Source organism: Abrus precatorius, unplaced genomic scaffold, assembly GCF_003935025.1.
Source record: "Abrus precatorius isolate BTA unplaced genomic scaffold, Abrus_2018 Scaffold7, whole genome shotgun sequence".
In the NCBI taxonomy this organism is placed as follows: domain Eukaryota; kingdom Viridiplantae; phylum Streptophyta; class Magnoliopsida; order Fabales; family Fabaceae; genus Abrus; species Abrus precatorius.
Window position 1 is genome coordinate 27794137 of NW_020874417.1, and position 22319 is coordinate 27816455.

A 22319-nucleotide genomic window follows, 5' to 3' on the forward strand; every position below is an offset into this window, starting at 1 on the left:
TCAATTGTCACATGATCATGATGAATTTCAACACCCACCTTTTTTATCTCTTTTACCACCACATTTGTTATAGTAAGAGGGGAGGAAAATTAATGTGTTGCGGAGACCATGTGCTTAAGATTTTTTAAAATTATATAATTTATATTATTTTAGAAAAAATTATTCAATTACATGCCACCACTTTTAGATATACTTCTCATGAGTAACAAAAGAGTTACTCATCAAAACCGTTTCACAAGTTATTCCAATCTATTTCATGAACTATTTCAAGTTACTACAAGTTTTGCGCTCAGAAATTAAATCATTGATCACTACTTATTTTATTTGATAGATAACTATACTTTTGGAAGGTGTAAGACGGTGTATTAGTATTAGACTCAAGATTCTTGAGTTTCAAGCCTATATTACATAGTTAGAAATTTTAAAGAAAACACAAGTATTTTAATAGGAAGAACATTTCATTAAGAGTTGTATCATTAGAGTACTCACTTTTTCAGTCAAAATATAAGAATTTATTACTTAAAGTGACAAACTCAACTGTATTTATATGTGGACAAGAAAAGTAATTGTTTCGCCACATTCAAATTTTGATGCTCTAAAAGATACTAAATCCAAATATTCTGCATTTTTAGTAGGAACTGCAATCTTCAATCTAACTTGCTTAAATGAAAAAAATTCTCTTGGCAAAAAAAAGTGATTTTTGCTTAAGTAAAAAAAAAATTTGCTCAAGCTAAAATTGCAACATATTTCAAAACTTTATCCTCTTCCTTTTTAAACTACAAAATTTGAGTAACATTTATTTCTCATTAATAACAACCTAATAACTAAAGCTCCTTGCATATATCATCCCACTAAATATTCTAAATTTATTGTCTAGTACTCTAGTGTGCTGCTTGTACTAAGCATCGGTGAAGTGTAATCATTTGAAATTGAGTAAAATTATTAAAAATGACGATAAGAATTATAGGGATGATCACTTTGAAAAACTGGTTAAGAAACATTTACAGTATTGCATGATATGAGACTATTAAGACAATTCCTACTTGATGAGTCTTTTCTTCAAAAGATATAATGGAACTAAAAGTATTAAGAAACTTCTTATTGACATATTTGTGTTTCTGTTCTAAATTTTTAATTTATTTTCTAACAAAACTTTTTCGTGGGCAAGTGTACCTGTAGAAAAATAATAAAATATTTTTAAATTAAGTTTTTAAATTATTATCCCACAGGGATTATTTCCAATTACAAATTTTTTTTTAATTCAATTATTTGAACTCAAAGGATACGAAATTAAATAAAAACAAGAATGCAACTATAAAATCAATTATCTATAAAAGTTAAAGCAAGTGACACAACACACTTCTTGACTAAAGTTATAAGAGAAGAACATAGGACATATGAGTTTACTAATTCAATCATTTATGTTATTCCTCTATTTAACTTTAAATTCGATTTCTTTGTGATTACCAATCATTCATACAAATATTATCAATACCCAATGGTTATGTCATATTAATATTTTTTTTCTCAAAATTAACACTCACAATGGTCATGTAAGATATCAATTAAAGAATGCATAAAACATCTGTGAATTTGTTAATTTAATAACGATTAGAAGAAAAAGATTAGTCTGATTCATATAATCTTTTGTCTCATTTTATTCTAGAGATTCATTAACTAATCATGGAACAGTCACCTATGATGTAATTAATTGGAGTTATGTTATGAATAAAAAATTCACAATATACAATTATACACAATAGGATAAACATTAATCATAAATGAAAATCAAATTAAGATTCAAATATTAAAATCACATAAATTCATGACCAAGAGTTCCTATAGCCTTAATTATGGACTTATTTACTTATACTAAAGAAAGAACTAAAACAATCATAAACAAAATCATAATAAAAAAAAATAACAAACTAGATTATCTCCAAGGATTGGGATGAAAAGAGTTTTCAGTCTTCAAGTATGATCGCTCAAAGCTCCAAGTTTCGCTGAAAATGTGCTAATGTCACAAGCAGAGTTGTGAAAAAGATATGTAAAAGGTAAGGAATGGATGAGATAAAAACAAGATGAAAAACAAGATCCTAAGTTGCTACCTCAAAGGTCTATATAATAGGGTTTAAAAACTCTAAAACTACTTAAGATTTAGATTTTCTGAAGGCAAGCACGGTCGTACAAGGCCATAAGAATGGCTGTGCATATAGTTGAAGCAATCTCATGCTAGTTTTTGGAGTCTAGACATGCTAACTATAGCGAAACCTTATTTTCCAACCAATTTGAGTCCAAAATGTACCAAAAACTCAATCATGATCTTCTCATATTAATATAGACAATTAATATATAAATTATTGTAAAACTCAATTAAAATAATGGTTACACATAAATATATAAACTCTAAAAGCATGACAAAATATAAACTTATCAAAACTTTTTGAAAATGAATCCATTTATACGTGCATAGCTAGCAATAAAGATGACCACAAAGTGCGATCACATAATCTTATACAAAAGTTCCTCAAATTTCTTGTAGTTTAGTGAGGAAAATATAAAATTTTGAAATTTTTTTATTTTAGCAAATTTACCTTTTTTTTATAAAGCTAAATCACTTTTTCACTAAATTTGTTTAAGTAAATTTTTTTTATTACCAAAATTGTAAAAGATGTTGATACAAATGATACCCTGCAACTGTAAGCACTCTAAGCATTAATAACCTTGCTCAATTTTGTTTATTTGTCAATTACACATGAAAATGCTTTACACGTGTATCAATTTTGAAATTCATAACTGAAATGTTTATTCTTATAACTATAGTTAAAAAATAAATTTACATTTTAATAATACTTAAGCAACCATAATATTTCAAAATAAAAATTTATATTTATTCTATGAACCAATATTTCATGATAATTATTTTGGTACCACTGAAATATATATTTTTTGGTCCGCATACCATTGAAATATTTTGTGAGGGTCATTATGGATAGCATTTGTTGATCAGTCCATTTTGTTTGATTTAAATGGTTTCTTCGTTTAAGTGAATTAGAGTTGGCCCATTAAGCTTCGACTTACAGGCTTCTCTCCTAAACAACTTGAATCCTTAAAAAAAAAAATTAAATCTAACTAATTTGCTATAAGATTTATTTGTTTAACTTAATTTATAAATATTGACCCAAAAAAGTGATTTGTAAGTGAAATTATAAAGATTATGATTTTGATCTATAATTAATACTAAAATCTTATATCACCATGTCAATAAATTAAGTAACTTGACAATGAAAATAGTTATTTAAAAATATTTTTTTATCATGTACTAATACATGATTAGGCGAAATATAAAATATTTGTACCAAAGCTTTTATGCTATTTTACATTGCTGAGTTGCCTACTTTACTGATTTTGGGTTGAAGACAATCACATGATAAGAAATCTAATGATGTCTAAATCGTATTCACCAAACCTCAATACGAAATCAACAAAAGTCCAGCTGTTTCTCTCTAATTTTCTAGAAAATAGACAAGTAAGAGCAACAGGTCGATGAAAGGAACCTTTTTAGGTTTTACAGATGAGAACACATTTAAACATCAAGTTGTACTTCTTTATTTAAGTCCCGTCCTTTAACACCACGCATGTTGGGACGTAAGTGACGCATCAACTAAACTTTCATTAACTTTATAATAGGCTGAATTATTTTAAATATTAATATATGTGTGTGTGTGTATATATATAAAACATAATATTTTAAGTTTATATATTTATTATTGTTATTTTTAAGTGTTTAAGTTTATTAACTTATATATCAGTTTAGGTTTACTAATTTATATTTAGTAACAAAATTAAGATCAATTCTTACAAGATTTAGTTTAACGCAAGCTGTTTCCATCTCTAATCGTGAGAATCTAATTAAAATTTTGGTAATAGCTAGTAAAGGGTTTTTTACTTGCACGTAACTGACTAGTATTTGAAATTTTAAATTCATGAATCATATTCTTTTGGACCTCCTGTCATTGCAAGAAAGAAAATCCAAAGAAGAGCGATATAAAAATATGGAATGATGTTTATATGTAATGTGCTACAACCCCTTCAGCATGTTGCGTTGGCCAAATTTGGATTTCACTACAGGATCTATTAATGCTGCTAAATTTGGGCACAGTATTTCCAACGTAATAAAGTTGGTGTATATATCTATATAAATCCTTAAGGAAAAAATTTTACTGAGAGAGATTATATAAAGTATGATGATCTTTTATTTAAAAAATAATTAATCTTCAACGATTGTTTTGGGAATATTTTAATGCACACAAATCTAAATTAACCCTTTATTTTATAAATCACTTCACTCCATCCTCGTCAAAAACTTTAAAGAATATAGCCATTGTTAGATATGCATGTATGTTGTGTCGGAGAAAATGATATGTTAACTAATCTTTGGAAAAAAAATTGGAGCATGTATAGGCAGTCTTGTTTGTTAACTGCGAAAGGTCAAGAAACTTTCAAATTTTCAAACACTTGTTAGCCAGCACTCGAATCTAAGAGAATTCATATTAATAATAAATAGATATTATTACATATGTGAATGGACTCATCTTTTAGAGCCAATCACGCAGCAAGTGTTGGATATGAATTTAATTTAACTTATTTAAAACATGAGAAATATATTTCAAAGAAAAAAGTTATTTTTATTAAGTAAAAGTTAATAAGACTATTGAAATTATCACAAAATAAATTTATATGTATAATAAATTATGAAATTATTAAAAATTATTTTATAATTAATGGTTACAATCCGTCTAAAGTAATGCCTTAACTTTAGAAGTTATCTTATTTCCAATAAAAGAAAAGGTTTGATATAAAAGAGAAATCTACAAAGATTTGATTAAAGTCAAATAGTTGAGATTTTAATAATATTATCATTTTTTATTTAGGCAACTATATTTTGTTAATTTTTAAACCGTTATTCTTTTAATCAGTAGTTACTGATCGATATGCACTTAATTTATCATCTAAACGTGAAAAATTCACAATGGTTTGATTAAAATCAACAGTTAAATTTTAATAATTTTATATTATATATTATTATTATTATTATTATTATTATTATTATCATAATCATTTTATTTATTCATTTTCAATGACTATTGCCTTACATTTTATCCTTTAAAGTGCTTCTCACACTTTAGAATAATTAAACACTAGATGAATAGTTTGTTTGAACATGTTTAAATTGATAATCTCTCGCCAATATCAGGACACCAATATATCTATACAATAAATTACAGAGAAAAACGATAATGATAAGTCGACAAAAAAAAAAAAAAAGAGAATGATAAGTTCTAACAAAGGTATAGGTCCTTGTTTGGTAGGGAATATATAATTATTTTACACAAATTTTCCCGTACAATACATTGTGTAGAATGTTTCTTTCTTCTTCTTCTTCTTTTTATAAAAGGATATATATTCTCACAATTTAAACAAAGTAAATTTTGATAAATTTTTTAATAAGTATATTTAAACATAAATTGGATTTTATTATAATCAATTAAGAAAGAATACAACACAAATATAATCAATCATTAAAATAGTATTTTTGACAATCAATCTAAACACGTTCTAAATGAGCTACTGATCAGTAATTAGTTTAACACATATACAGAGAGAGAAAATTCATGTCAATTTTAAATTTTCCATTTACATTTTTTTGTTTTTACTATATTTTTAATGTTAAAATAAATAATATTTTACAAAAATAAAAATTTAAATAAGAGTTCCATAAAATTTGAAATTAAAAGAATAGTTTTTTGTAATTTCAAAAACTAAAATAGGTTTACTCTTATCGATTTCCTTTACATCGACTTTGTCCTGCTGAGCAAGATGTCTTATTTAATTGTCTTTCACTTTCCCTTGTTTCCTTTAATTTTCTTTCCTAAGTTTTCTCGAAAAGTTGAATCTACCTTTCATCTTGCCTTTGTCGTGTCTTGCACCGACGAATTCTCGCTTCTTGAGGTATTATATATTATATTTTTATTAATTATTTGATAAAATTTTAAGATGTAAAATTAATTTAAATAATTGACAAGTTAAGAAAATTAAATGTAAAAAATTAGCATCATAAAAATAAATCTATACAAAAATAATAAATTTATAATATAATTAAGAAATAATTTTTTTTTGTCTTTCATTTTCATCCAAAAAACTTTTCTCTCCTCATATTTTTTTCCTTTTCCGATTCCATCGTCTTCTCGTGATAACTTTTATGGCAAATCCATTGGTCAAGGATGTGAGGGTGCATTATTCAATTTACCCGATCGATAAAAAATGCAGGTTTAACATAAAATTAGAAAAGGAAAAAAAAGAAAAACCTTTTGCATCTTGGTGGTAAATGATTTTTTTTATGTATATATAGATGAAAGTGAGAATTGACGTTGTTGCAATTTCTGTGAAGAAAACTTTTGCTTCAGGGGCGACGTATATTTTTATTTGATATATACTTTTTATTTTCAAATGAACTATTTTTTTGAGATTTTTATAATATATATTTATTAAATAAATTTATAGGGACAAATATTATTAAAAAAAAAATGCACCGTTCATGTAATAGTTGCATATTTGGGAATATTATGTAAGATAATTTTACCTTTATAACGGATTTAAATTATTGGATAAAGATATAACCTGAGATAGTAAAAACTAATCATTTTTAAAATTATCAATGTTTTTAATCTTTAAAAAATTGTGTTTAATTGTAAACACCTGTTTTACTTTGAAGATTGTAAACTAAATTCTACAACCAATATGAGAGGGGGATAAATTAACGAGTAATTGGTTCAAACGATACATATTAAACTTTTTTAATTTATATGTTATTAATTTTTTATATAAAATATATCTAATAAAAGAGATAGTCTCATATTATGTATGATTTAATGTGGACAAACATGATTATTTTTAATAAAAAATACTTATAATCTAAACAAAAGTGAGGAAAGGAAAGGAAGGTAATACGGGAGAAAAAAAAATGAGTCTTAATTAATTATCCACTCTCATGTTGTTGTTACTAATTTAAGATCGACACTTATAAGTCCATCAGTTTATTTAAAGGAAAAAAAAAGTCTTAACACATATTTGGTTGTGATTATTTAAAAAATATTTTTTAAAAGTCATTTTTAAATTTTGATAAAAATAAGTAATTATTTTTAAAATAAAATTTAAACTAAATATTAATTTGTATCTATATATTGAAAACCACCCTCTTTTAATTTTTATAATATAGAAAGATAGCACCAATAAAATAAGCAAAAAAATAATAATAATAATAAAATAAATCGTTATAAGCAATGAAATAAATAAGGCTATGTTGGAAAATAATTTGGATCATCTTGATTTTAAAACAAGCTGCACTGCTAGGAATTTGAAAATGATTGCTGTATTAAAAAAAAATACTCTTAAAGGTGAACAGAAACGTGTAAATGTCAGTAACATGTCATTGTTAAATGAAGTTTAATGACAAGTTAACAGCTTTATTAAATAATTTGGAATCATTTGTTTATCATAGAACTAAATGAAAGTGCTAAAAATAAAATAAAAATATTAACGGGTTTCTTAGAAACATTAATTAAAAATGAAAAAGTTTATTATATGCAAAATTGTAAAATTGTTTGATAGTTATTTTTTAAAATAATACATATACATTTACATAAATCCGCAAAGTTTGTGGAAAAGGATCTCACATAAAAGTCAGTACATACTTTCTGTAATTCTGTGGTAATCTTTACATACGTGTCTTGCAAACCGGAGACTTGTTCGCAGGTATACAAGCATTGATCGATCGCTTCCGTTTATCTCCATTGCTTCATGTTCCGTTCGAATTATAAACGCAATGTGTATCCTATATTTTACACCACTGATTTATTACTTTTTTTTTTTTTTAAATTACGTATATTCTTTGCCAGAAACAATTCTTTGGGGCGTGATTTACAAAGTATTTAAAAGAGTTTAGAAAAATTTTATTTGAATTTGTAAAAATAAATATTATTTTTATTTTTTTATTTATCTATTTATTTTAATTCTAAAAAAACTCTAAACTCTAAATATTATAATAAAATAATTTTAAGTATCTACAAATAAAAAAAATTTATAAAAAATTGTACAGTTATTCTATTTAAGTTATAAAAACAGTAAAACACAATAAATATTTTTTTAATAAAATTTTACTATTATTAACTGTTTATAAAATTAAAGTTAATAAAAGAATAAGATTTATTATCAAAATTTTCATGTAAAAAATTGATTAAATAAATATTTAATTAAAAATACTTATCCAAATCCACGCTTAAAAGTTTCTAATCAGCTACATTCATCGTTAACATTCTACATTTTAATGTTCAGTCAGATCATATTGAAAAATGAAAAATAATTTAAACATACACAGGCTTTATCGAAACAATTCTTTTGTTGTCAATAAAGATATTTAAACCTTGGGGAACATTTACCTAATTTCCATAAACTATAATGTAACTAAATTCATTTGATATTTGCGTATAATTTTAGATAAAATATTTTAGTTACACAGACATTATTTGAACTTCTGCATAGGAAGAAAACTTGTGAGTGTTTTTGCACGATTATTATTAATAACATAATCTAAGAGTCAATTAAACCTAAGTTGGTGGAAATTTATCCCGGGGTGCGTAATTCTTTTGGAGATCTACAAATTACACCTACTACATTTTGACTTCACTTGCAGATTTTAATATCATGTATATAACAAATTAAATAACAAAAGATTGATGACCTCCACAGAAAAATTTCCAATGTCTCTCTCCTTATAAATACTTGCTCATTGGTTCCACTTTTCATCATCACAGGCTAAGACATGAGTCGAACACATGCACTAGTGTTGCTCCTGCTTGGAGTGGTGGTTCTCACCACCTCTCCAGTGTTGGCTAATTACAAGCCACCCATTTATGAGCCTCCACCAATTGAGACACCACCACCCACATATGAACCAAGTCCACCAACCTATGAGCCTCCTCCAACCTATGAGCCTCCACCAACTGAGAAACCACCACCAATATACAAGCCCCCATATTACCCTCCCTATGAAAAGCCACCACCAATGTACCAGCCTCCTCATCATGAGAAACCACCACATCAAAAGCCACCTCATTGGAAACCTCCACATGAGAAGCCACCACCAGAGTACCAACCACCTCATGAGAAGCCACCACCGGAGTACCAACCACCTCATGAGAAACCACCCCATGAAAAGCCACCACCAGAGTACCAACCTCCTCATGAGAAACCACCACCAGTGGAACCTCCTTATGAGAAACCACCACCAGTGGAACCTCCTTATGAGAAACCACCACCAGTGGAACCCCCCTATGAGAAACCACCACCAGTTGAACCCCCTTATGAGAAACCACCACCAGTTGAACCCCCCTATGAGAAACCACCACCAATTGAACCCCCCTATGAGAAACCACCTCCAATTGAACCCCCTTATGAGAAACCACCTCCAATTGAACCCCCTTATGAGAAACCACCTCCAATTGAACCCCCTTATGAGAAACCACCACCAGTAGAACCCCCCTATGAGAAGCCACCACCAGTGTATCATCCACCCTATGAGAAGCCACCGCCAGTGTATCAACCACCCTATGAGAAGCCACCGCCAGTGTATCAACCACCCTATGAGAAGCCACCGCCAGTGTATCAACCACCCTATGAGAAGCCACCACCAGTGTATCAACCACCCTATGAGAAGCCACCGCCAGTGTACCAGCCTCCACATGAGAAGCCACCATTTTACAAACCTCCCCACGAGAAACCACCATTTTACAAACCTCCCCACGAGAAACCACCATTTTATGAGCCACCTCCATTGGTGACGCCACCACCTCTGGAAAAGCCACCGGGTTACAATCCTCCACCTTATGGCAGTTATCCTCCATACAATAAAAAGTAATAACCTGTCGTCAACGTCACATGTTTTGGTCTACTCAAAGTTACAGCAGCCTTTTGTCATATAAAGTTTTTGTTCACGTTTAGGAAGTACTTTTAAGATGTGAAGTACAATCTGCCCCTTCAGCAATACTTCTTAAAAATAAAGGCTCTATGCCTCCGTGTAATAACTTCAATTTCCTTTTCGGCAACCATATTGTAATGACAACTGTAGTGGGTTTATCTGTGGCTACAATAAGTTTTTCTTTGTGCTTAAATCTTCTGTCATACAGATTAGAATAAGAAAACAAAACAAAATCACGTCTAGAAAGTTTTAAGATAAATAACTTATTTAAGGATTTATTTAATATCTTTTAAAATGGTGATTTATATTATAAATTTAATAATAAAATTTACGGGTAAGTAATGATAATTAATTAAGAACAATAACCAACTCCCTGCTGTTGCACGTCTTCCATAAATGTCTTAGTTCTATTAACTGTAAGGAATAAAAGAAAATCACCCTAGATGGGTGAATTGTGACCTCTAATCTTATTTACGAATCATGCCAAGATGTTGCATTTGCAGAAAATATTTCGCCTAAACACCAAGTAGACTCCCTCTGGCTGTAGCTTTTGGTTCTCGAACGTGCTTCTTACATAAAAACCTTGAACATTTGCTAAAATTTGTTTAGTTTGTAACTCTTCTAGTGCTTTTGAAATGCCGCACCTGAGATCAAAATATGAAATAGCAGAAATGCTGTCCCTAATTCGAAATTGCTACGCCATAATTTTGTAATTTAAAGTTAATTTGCATCATATACGTTATCTATTTTTACAATAGCTCATACTTACAGAAGATTTGCGTTAGTCCTAATCAAGTGCATCTTTAGTTGATGAAAATTTATTTATAGAACAGGTTTGTAGCCCAAGTAGTTAAGTAATTCGATATCTATTTGTGCTATCAGCTAATTGTTTATTATTGCACAGAACTACAAATTTGGGAATAATAATTATCCTTAATACATTTTTAAGTGTCTTAAACACACTAAATTAGGAATGAAAATAAATTAGGTTAGACTTTATATAAATAAATCTGATCTATTTAACAATTTTAAAGTCTAAATTTAACTTATTTTTTGTTATAAACTTTTTATTAAGTTTAACCTGACTATTTTAAAAGCATGTTTTAGTTTATTAGCTTTTTTAATCATCTACATCATAGTGAGACTTTCAAATAAAAAATTATTTTATTGTTAGAGAAAATATTTTGTTAACTTGAAAATAAGGAAAAAATTAGTAAAAAAAAATTACATATAATATAAAAAAATATTCAAGAAGATGATAAATGCGACAAATCAATAATAAACATCGTTGAGATAGAATAAATGTAAATTAATATTACGTGTATAAGAAAGATTAAAAAATAATAATACAAAAGACTTTAACATATATTACGCGTATAAGAAAGATTAATAGTAAAAATACTCTTTAACTTTAATGAAAAAAATTAAAGTTTTTAATTTAAAATTTTATTTATTTTAAAATTTAATTTATTTAATATAATATTATATTATAATTTTTATATAAAATTATTTAATATATTATTATACAATTTATGAATTTTAAATAAGTTCTTTTAATAGGTCTAATAAATTTTTTTTAAGTTCTAACTTATTTAATTAATTAAGCCTTTTAAAAAATTTAAATTAAATTTATTATTTATATAAGTTAAGTCGAGTTAAATTTTAAAAAGATTAAGCTGTAATTTTTTGTTGCCCAACTTACCCTATTTCCATCCTACTACTAATAGATATATCATATATATAAGTATAAAAAAAATTGTGCCGGGATAATATAAAAAATTAAATACAAGAGATCAGTTTGAAAATGTAGTGTAAAGAAAATAAATAGGTGTGACAAATTGAGACCCAAAACTCTGCTATACATAAGTGTTAAATAAAAAAAATGTAAAAATTGTTGTAATAAACTTTGCGACTGTATATTTATTGTTTGTTTAGGATTGTAAAAATCAAAAGGGTATCGGTTATTAATTTTTCTTTTTGTTATTGTGTTGCCACCTAATTTAGTGAGTAATTAGAGCTTTATACTGTCCTTTACACCAACTTTTGTCCAATACTTTGATTATTTTAAGAATCAAAGTATTTATATATATATATATATATATCTAGGTTATTCCTTTTTTTTTTTAATAAATGAAATCAATACATAGACTTTTGTCGAAAGAAAAATAAAATGAAAGACGTATGATACTTTTCTTCTTCATATATTATTTTATGATAAAATTATTTTGGGCTGGAACATCTATTTTACACATGAAAATCAGCCTTTGATTATGTGTAAAATTTCATGGCCTATATGTTAAAATACGCATCTCGCTAATTTGTTAACGAGATATATTCTTGCATGCGTACCTTGGTTGAACAAATTGGATAGACTAAACTAATCATAATAGACAAATTATTACACGATAAAAAGTTTTATTTATTTATTTAACACTCCGTGACAACGTACATGTCAGTTGTTGATTGATTTAGTATACTTAAAACAAGTTCTACACAAATATTTATCCACTTACGTCAACAGAAATATGAGTCATGCAAATCAATATTTGACGGGGTAATATAGATATATATATATATATATATATATATATATATGTACGTACTCATGGCATGGCTGGTGCAACTTCAACTAACACAATCGAATCAAGACTGATTTGTATGCACTACTAGTTGAGAAGTTTCCACCGAAGAATTTGTGCTAAGAAAAAACACCCGTACTTATACTGGTACAAGTAGATCCTGTTCAAGAAAGTCATTTGATCTAATTACTTCGCCAATATCATTTGAAATATTGCTAGATTAACGTCATTTTGAAGAGTTTAACTTGCCTTTATTAACAAAATGCCTCGTTTTATAGGGCATCTTAGTAGCTAGATTTCTGGGTGCAAAAACTTCATTAACGTTCCTCTTGTTTAGTGGCTTCATTGATGTATGATTAAAATCATATTTTGGAATTGGACTGCAGCAAAGTTGGGAGGGTCTGGTTTATATTTTTCCCACTGGTGTGTTAATCTTTTGGAGTGTATTAGGCTTCTTTCTTAAGTTCTCTGTACATACTGTTTGTTATACGTACCGATCTAATGTACAAGGTTAAGTACCCTTCTACTCATTCAGTAATATCTTTTTCCCGTTAAAAAAAATGGCGCTGAATACGTATCCTCTGTAATTAAATGTTTAAAAATATGTTCGTTACTAAACCAAGGAACGATTAATTGTTTTTTTCTGAGGATTAGAAATTATGTAATCTTCGTCTATTTCACAACTTCCCCATACCAAATCCATTTAATTAAACCCATATCAACTACTAAAGCTGAGTGAACAAAGAAGAAATGCGCGTTATGAAGATTAAAAAACAAAACAAAACAAAAAGAACTCAATGACTTTTGAATGTGTTCCAAACTATGAGCCTTCCTATGACCTGACAAAACAAACTACGCGCCATTTCCACCACCGTTTCACAGATATTACGGATTGGCCAAATCACACCCACTATCTGCTCAGGCTCCTTTCATTATAAATCTTTTGAAAGATTTTAGGGTTTGTTAAAAGGGTTTTAATAATATTATTTTTTTACATGTATATCTTTTAGATGAGACAAACCAAGTTGTTTTAAAAATAGTTAAATTTTTGAGAAATTAATTACCTCAAACGTCTTGACAATAAAAAAGAAAAGTAGAAGGCATCTACATGACCCCCTGCATGACCACTGCGAAACAGTGAAACCAGAACCACCATTCTCTGCCATCAAACCCCCGCCATGCAGGAATCACTGTGGGTTCATTTTTGGATTCAATCGAGAGTGTGTGATCTGCACTAACTCTTTAAAATCCATTCACAAATAGTTCTCGTAACTATTTAGATTATTTTTACACACATTTTCATGATATTCTTCAAAGCAAAGAATTATGAATTCTTTCATGCTACTCCTTACTCCTCCGATGCTTTTTCATAAATATATTTTAATTAAATCGTGTATATTAAGAAAAATTATTAAAAATATTTAATGTATTAATTTTTGAAAAATTAATTATATCATTTCAAGTTTACTCTTAATTTATAACTATTTCTAAGACTTTGTAAATAGTCTTATATTAAAGATTAATAAAAACTTCTAAAAAATTTTACTCCGAAAGAAGACATTCTTGAATAATAAAAGAGGGGATAAAAGAAAAATAATACTTTGACACTCAATAAATAATGTTAAATAAATTAAAAAACTATCTCAAATTTAAGATTTTCAAAATTTATAGTTGGTACAGTAATTTTTAAAAACCTAATGAAATCTAACAAAATGTATAATAATTTTTATTAAAAAATTATAATAAAACACATTAAAAATATACAATAATATTAAAAACTATAATTTTAATAAAATATTATTTATTATATATCATCAAAAAAGTCGTAAATAAAAGAGCGGCAAAGCACAGAGCTTCTAAAGTTGTGAGCTGCACAGTACAAACTAACATTTTTGAATGGTACGTTAGAGATATACTCTTACGTGAGACTATGACTTTGAGCAAGAAAGCTTCACCATTGGACCCGCTGGCTCTGAACTGAAGGCTTATACCACCCACAGATTTTATATGAACAATTTTAAATTCTTTTAATACTTGTCCCTATAATTCTTTAATTATTAAATTATGTTATATTTTTAAATAATAAATATATGTACTTTTTTATTTGATGTTTATTTTATAAAGTATTGAGGACCTTATTTATTAGAAAGATTATTATTTTTTATTAAAATAACAATTAAGTGCTAATCAATCCATAAAGAACCATGACAAGGCAAGCCTTATTAATATTTTCCAAATTCCATTACAAGGCAAGCTTAGTCTACAAACTTCTTAACTTTGCTATCATCAATTTGGGTGTGAAGGAAGCCCCATTTAATATCTGATTTGTTAAAAATAAATGAATGGCAAATTGTACTTTCTTTTTTACTTTTGTCAACATTTTCACGTACATATTTTATCGAAAATATTTAACTTTTACCCATGTGATAAGTAAGAATGAAATTATGTAGGTTATGTTTTTGTTTCTTACACTCTTTGAAGTGTTGAACTTAGATTGCTCAAGCCAGCCGAATGTAAAATAAATATAAATAATAATTGTTGACATGTTCACCAGATCAATGTACTCTAATTTACAGTTATATTTCAAAGAACCAGTCCAATCCAAATAAACTTGGGCATAGACCAAAAAGGTGTTGTTTTCTGGGCTTTTGTTTTCTTTCTTTGGGCCTCAACACAAATAAGTCAATGTTAGAACCTGGATGTGGAGCCGAATGGGGTTCTCAAATCACCTGCCCCTAATTAATTTTGGACTATGGCCAAAAAGTCCATGGACCAAAAAAATCTAAAAAATTAATTAGATTAAGATTAATCTATGAGGTAACTATTAATAAAAAATTTATTATAATCCATTAAATAAAATTAAAATAAAATATAATAATAATTTATTATTACATTTAGTTACATATTTATTTAATTTTTTTATGTTATTAATCATTATAAATAATTTTTTAGAATATTATTTTATAATATTGTTCAAATATTAATCATAAAATATTTCATATTTTTATACTATTATTTTTTATGAAATTATTTTAAAAATATTATATGTTCAATAAATATTTTTATAAGTTAAAATAAAAATATAAAATTAACAATAAAAAGTAATATTAACTAAATTTGTCAAGTCTTCTATTATCAAAATATTTTCTTTAAATTACATTAAACATTAAAAAAATGAAAAAACGTTATTGTGAAAATTAATAATATACAATACTTAATATTATAAAATTTATTGATGCAAAAAATCTTAAAAGCTTAACAAAAATTAATAAATATTTACAAATTTAAATTTTGTCTCATTTTAATTTGATAAAATTTAATTTTAAAATAAAATAATTCAATAAAAATTTATTTTTAAAATTTATTTTGTATATTAAAAATATTTTTATTAATTTTAAATAGAATAATTTAATAAAATTTATAAACAAATACATGTATCTTTTACTCAGAAATAAGTAGCATAATAGCTATTAGTTACTGTTAAAAAAGTGAGTTAAACTACTTCTAATTGAAACTTTAACTCACGTTTTGCGCTATAGGATGAGAGTAAGTCTACTGTCTATGATACTTAAAAAAAATAGAAAAAAATAAGAACTGTTATAGACGTTGTATAACTTATAACAGCTCTAAAGTTAAAGATCATGATTATACGAGAGGAAAATAAATATTTTTTATTTGATGAAAATTAAGAGTAGCTCGTAGTGCTGAGAAAGTGAATATTCAGATATATTATTATTTCTACATCTTAGTAGTCAGCTATCGAAAGTCATTTTGTCCATAGTAGATTTTACAAATCATATATTGATATTCGTCCTCCTTGTTGGCTATTCGCTTGTTCCCTGATGTTTTAATGTTATCAGCTTGAGCCTGCTTGTTTTGCGGTTAGAAAACATGGATGGGAGAAAAATAAAAATTTTGAACAAGTAAACATAAATGTGTATTGATCTCTAATTTAATTTAAAGTTCATGAGAATTTAAATACATCAAATAATTTCATAAGTTAAAAAGAAAGTTTTAGGTGAGTAGTTTTCCATTAGTTCCTACTCCTAATGCTGCTATTCCAGTGTCTTGGGAACTTATCAATAAATTAATCAACTGAAGGTGACTGAAAGCTTTGGATAGTGTTGCTAATTTTAGAATTTTTGGATTTATAACTTTGTGATAAGGAATGAAATAGGACAAGTTGTCATTATTTTTTTCTGGTTCATAGAACATCGACTCAAAGAGCCTTACACCAAAAGACACAAGACCGGACTCGTTTTAGACTTTGGTTTTTTTTAAAACTGTATTAGTTGTAGACTGAATGTTGACCTGACTTACCCGGATCTCTCGGTTTGGGTTAAACGGTCCATTTAAACTGGTCCAATGCGATGGCATATGTTTTCGGTTGGAGATTAAATGGGCCAACTCGTGCCTTTCAATTTTTTTAAGGTTTTAATTTTTTTTGTTAATTTAATTTTTAAAGTTTTTAGACCAAATTTTTTTTATTGGTTTTTAAAGTCAAATTTTCAATTAATGTTTTGATGGTGATAATTTAATCCATTATGAAAATTGTGCAAAATGCTAGCGCAGCCCACTGACCAGGATTTGTTAAATTTTGGGCTTGGATAATAATAAAAAAAGAGCACCGAACTATTTAACTATTTTGCAAATGGACATTTTAAATTCTAATTAGTTAATTCTTCAACTTTACTAGCTTTATAATCAATCCTTTAGTGAATGTATGATGGAGGATTTGACTTCTCTAAGGTGAGAGAATGTGTGAAGGGAGAGAGTGAAAGTCTATCCACCGTTGAGTTTAAATTAATATTAATGTTTATTTGCCATAAATATGAATAATGTGTTAAATTTTATATTTTATATTTCTAAAAATGAAAATATAATGACATTCTAGATTTTAAATAAAAACAACCAAAGTAGGAATCAACGCTGATAAGCACTTGTTTTTTTTTATCTATTCCTTATTTTTATAATATTTTTTAAAAAATGAATTGTAGCAGATAAGATACTATTCGGTCATTCCCATAACAAAAAAAAATTGAGTACCCTTTCGATCTTATCTTAGGACGAAGGATACAATACAAGATAAGGTCCTATTCGATCAACCTTGTAACTAAAAGGAACCGAGTACTCTTTTGACCTTATCCTAGAACGAAAGATATTAATTATCCATTCGGTCTTGTCTTAGGACGAAGGGTATCAAATATTCCTTCAGCCTCACTTTGAATGAGAAGTGCCAACAACCTTTTCGACTTCATCCTAGGGTATCAATACTTCTTCTGTCATCTTAAAATAAACTAACATTATGATTAACCAATAAAAAAATAATTAATTATCTAAAATATCATAAAGTTAATTCAGGGTTGACTCACCAAGCCCATTAACTTAATATAGTGCCTATAAAAGGAAAGTAAGAAAGACAAGTAAAAAAATTAACTTCAAAATATTAAATAGCGTATATTACTCTATATTGAATACTTACTTAACTGTCAAAGTGCCATTGCAGGTATCTCTCTCATTACAGATAAAAAAGAGTTTACAATTTCATTAAGAAAGTCATAGTTGGATGTGAAAATAAGAAAATATAGAGTTAAAGACCTTGACAACAAGAAAGTGAACGAGTGTATCTTTTACAAGAACATAAATTATTAAAAATTAATGAATCGTTAAAATTAACTTGATAGCTAAAAAATACTAATTATAAAGTGGTAAATTTTAAAAATATTAACATAGAATTAAAACTCAAAGTATCCATCCATAAGATAGTTAAAACGCAACAAAAAATTAATTTATTCTTTAAACAAATCATGATAGAAGGAGAGAGAGTGTCGCGTCAATAATAAAAACCTACATAATCTATTGGGGTTTCCAGTGATTATATTTTTATTTATTTATTGTGAATTTATTATTAAGTCTCGAATAGATTTATCATTCATTAAAAATAAGGTGTTCATATTTACTGCCAATACATTTTAAAATCGACTGAAACTTCAATATTTAAATTAAAAAAGTAATATTTTAAAAAATGAGTGTTGTTCAATTATTATTATTATCTTATTTTGTCAAAGTGCGAAGCCTGATTTAACTTTGGTCCATGGTCAAGGGTCAAGGCCTGCAATGGTGGGCAAGGTCCAAGCTCAATCCTTCGATAGACTTTACATGTTGACCAAAACATATAAATATATATTAAGACAACATTGTTATTTTTATTTGTACAACTTCTGTAACAAAGGCAAACTTTGTTATCTAAAAATGATAACTAAATGGGGAAGACATATTGCTCGACTAATACGCTCTTATCATGTTTTATTTTCTTGAATTGTTTTACGAAAATAAAACTTAAAAATGAATGACAAAAATAAAATAAAGGCGGGCAATTGATTGGTTTGTTGGACTCTCATGTTTGTCCCAAAAGCTTAACATCAATTCTTTCGACCCAATACTGGTCTTTAGATATCAACCCAAAAATTAGGTTTGGATTTAGGAACAAGAAGGGATGATATCATGAAACTAGTCAAATGCGAATGGTGTCTTACCTTTAAACAATTAGCATTAGATTATTGTCTGATAGCTTCTTAAACTTCACCTAATGCCTGTTTCTCTCTTCGAAAAAGTTTGATTAGTCGTTTAATACTTTTTTAATGAGAGTAATAAGACTAGTTGTGTTTCTCTTTTAAATAAGTGGCCAAGTTCACTTAACCGAACGAGTGGAACCCATATCAAAGTTAAATAATGGATTCTCACTAAATTATTACCAAAAGCAACCCTGATTATCCTCTCCTGAGCACATTCCGTTCTTATTTGGACTTGTATATCTTTCTGGGACTTGACTTGTATCAAGCCTTGACCTTGAAATTTATTGGGCATAGTCATTAATCACGTGACAATTAGATGTCAGTCATTGCTCTATTAACGCAACCACTGCAACCACTTGAATTAATCAAATAAGAAAAGAAAAAGGACACATTACGGTTATCACAAGAAATTTAGTCATTTCCTTTAACTTTTCAATATAATTTATCGTATAAGAACTAGTTTTTACCTGCATCTTGGTAATGAACAATATCAATATATATAGTGATATAATAGTTTAATAATCTTAGTGATCACGTCGATTCTGATTGAGCCCAAACAAGCCTAAAGCTCTGACATTAGTCTCTGATAAGTGGGGTGAAGATGAAATTACATGATGGAACCTTGAGAGTAAAAAATAGTAAACAATACCTTCAAAATTAACATTGAGTTTTAGTATGATCATAATAGATGAAATAATCTCTTACTAGGTGGAAAAATGTGCAATTTTAGATCATTTGCAAATCTTAAAAGAGATGTCAATTGCTTTAGCTGGCACTTTTGATAAATAATCCAAATATAGTTAACAGTTACGAAATCTGATTGGGACCACCCAGTCTTTCAATGTTCTTTTATGTTTATACGTGTTGGGTGAATTTTTCTGAGGTGGGGGTGGGTGGAGCATGGAGCTTTGTGAACTTGTGAATTGCTGACGGCTATAACCATTCACCGTATCATCACTTTAAAAGGTATGAGACAAACTAGTACAGTGCCTTAGAGTAAAATAACACACACACCATTCATGACCCTTCATATAGTTTTAGATGCTCAAAATCCAGGAAGTTTCCTCTCGGCCAACAAATTTTCCAATTTTAGAATTCAGACTTCTGCTACTAAAAAAAGGTGTGTTAAAAGGGTAATATTTTATCAACCGTGAAAATTGTTAATTAGAGTCGCTCATTATGTTTGGCTCGCTGTATATTACAGGAAAATGTGAACGACACAGGATTGCATTTTTAGAATGGAAAGTCAATCCTGTTTATATAAATTATAAATGACATTTAATAAATAAAAGATATTATCGTTTAATTAATAGTAAATTTATATTATACCTGACAAATATATATATATATATATATATATATATATATATATCCGTGCATTGTCATAGTATTTTTAAATTAAAAGTAAGAATAAAAATATATATCTAAGATAACTTAAAAAATTCATATTATAAAGAACACAAAGATAATTCAAGATAACGTGATAGAACATATTGTATTTTAATGTATACAAGTAAAAATTCATAAAAATATTAAAATATAATCATCTCATATTATTTAAAAACATACGAAAAAAATCCTTAACTATATTATATGAAATTTATACACTTTATCATAATATCATATTAATTTAATCGTTAGTTTGACTATGAGCTGGTTGAATATAGTACATTACAAAAAAAATTATTTATTAACAGACTTATCAAATTCGGCTTTATTAATATAGCCTTTATTTAACGAAAACTAACTTTCAGTACTGATTTTAAAAATTTATGCCAACAATATAACGCATTACTTTAATATTTGATGTATTGATGGTATATATCAATATTTTATTTTAATGATATTATTTATTGGTATAATATACATATTATTAAAAATTTAAAATAATGAATATTAATTTAATACTTAATTATTAGCAAAAGATAATTTTTTAGTGATACTAAACAATTAGCTTATTCAAAATATTAAGTTAAAGCCAAGTTGGATTCAAAATAAACAAATGAATACGGGCAAATAAGAGTGACTTGTTGAGCATGTAAAGTATTGGTTATATATATGGAGAACTAATTCGTAGAAACATCACAAAATGAATAAATAAATCAAGGAAAGCCCACGTGAAGATAATAATGCAGATAAGTCATAAGATTGCAGATGTTGGTCTAAGTGTCTAACCAGTTCTGTTAGACCAGTATTGCAAGAAGAAGCTTCTTTTGCTTCAAAGTTGGACTCAAAAAGTTGAAGAGAACACTGTTTTGAGGTTCTCTAGTCCAATGGATTTGATAAAATTCTAGAAATCCCACCAACTCACGAAGGCTATTTCCTTGCATTTTCCCTTATCATATTATCACCATAAAATATTGCTGCTAATTTTTTTTTAATCTTGTTAATCGTTTTTTATTCCCTATTGAACAAGTAAAGTTTGGTATTTCATCTTTAGCTTATACCACCAATGTGCTGTGTGCTGTCAAAGTCTATGTTTCATAGATGCTGTTGTGGTCACAAGACAAACTTAGCCTAACCTGGTGGCAAAGTAGCCCTACCACTTATTTTGAACTCAATCAGGTAGAAAAGTTTGATAACTGTAATGGATCTTTTTCTCATTTACAAAAAGAAGCATATCCCATGTCATGCACCACGTTAATAATCGGAAATGTCACCTTAATGGGACCAGATCTTGCTTCATCAATCAAACATTAATCTTCATTTTCTTCACCTCAAATAAAATGAATTCTCTACAACTTTTTACACTAAGTATTCTTATAAAATTGTTTTTTAACGTGTGTTTAAAGAAAAGTAAAAAAATATGTATATATAATAATTTTTCTATTAAAAGTTATAAAGTATTACAGAACACAATAGATTAATAATATTAAATGTTATAATTTTTATAATTTTTTATATTTTTAAATACACGTTAAAAAATTGTTGTAAAATTACCTTTTCACCTGAAAAATCCGCTTTTTTTTTTTTTTTAATTCCCCGCCTTAAAGTAGTGCATAAAATTGTAGTTAATAAGCTGTTACGTGAAAATCCGTTTGCCAAAACTCTGAAAATTTGTGTACCCAGGAAGTCAAAAGTCGAAAGGTTGCCAAAATGGTTAGGAAACCCTTAATTTGTTTGCGTGCG

At 27.4% G+C, this 22319-nt stretch overlaps 1 protein-coding gene across 1 annotated transcript; it reads left to right on the plus strand.

Moving 5' to 3' along the window:
• Nucleotides 1-8872: 8872 nt before the first annotated feature.
• On the plus strand, nt 8873-10204 carry LOC113872148 (early nodulin-75-like). Its single transcript, XM_027509462.1, has one exon. The coding sequence runs from the start codon at nt 8882-8884 to the stop codon at nt 9974-9976; it is 1095 nt and encodes a 364-aa protein (XP_027365263.1). The 5' UTR covers nt 8873-8881; the 3' UTR covers nt 9977-10204.
• Nucleotides 10205-22319: the final 12115 nt, after the last annotated feature.

Bases quoted from the DNA above. Each gene is read 5' to 3' on its own strand.
- LOC113872148 (XM_027509462.1), top strand. From the start codon at position 8,882: ATGAGTCGAACACATGCACTAGTGTTGCTCCTGCTTGGAGTGGTGGTT.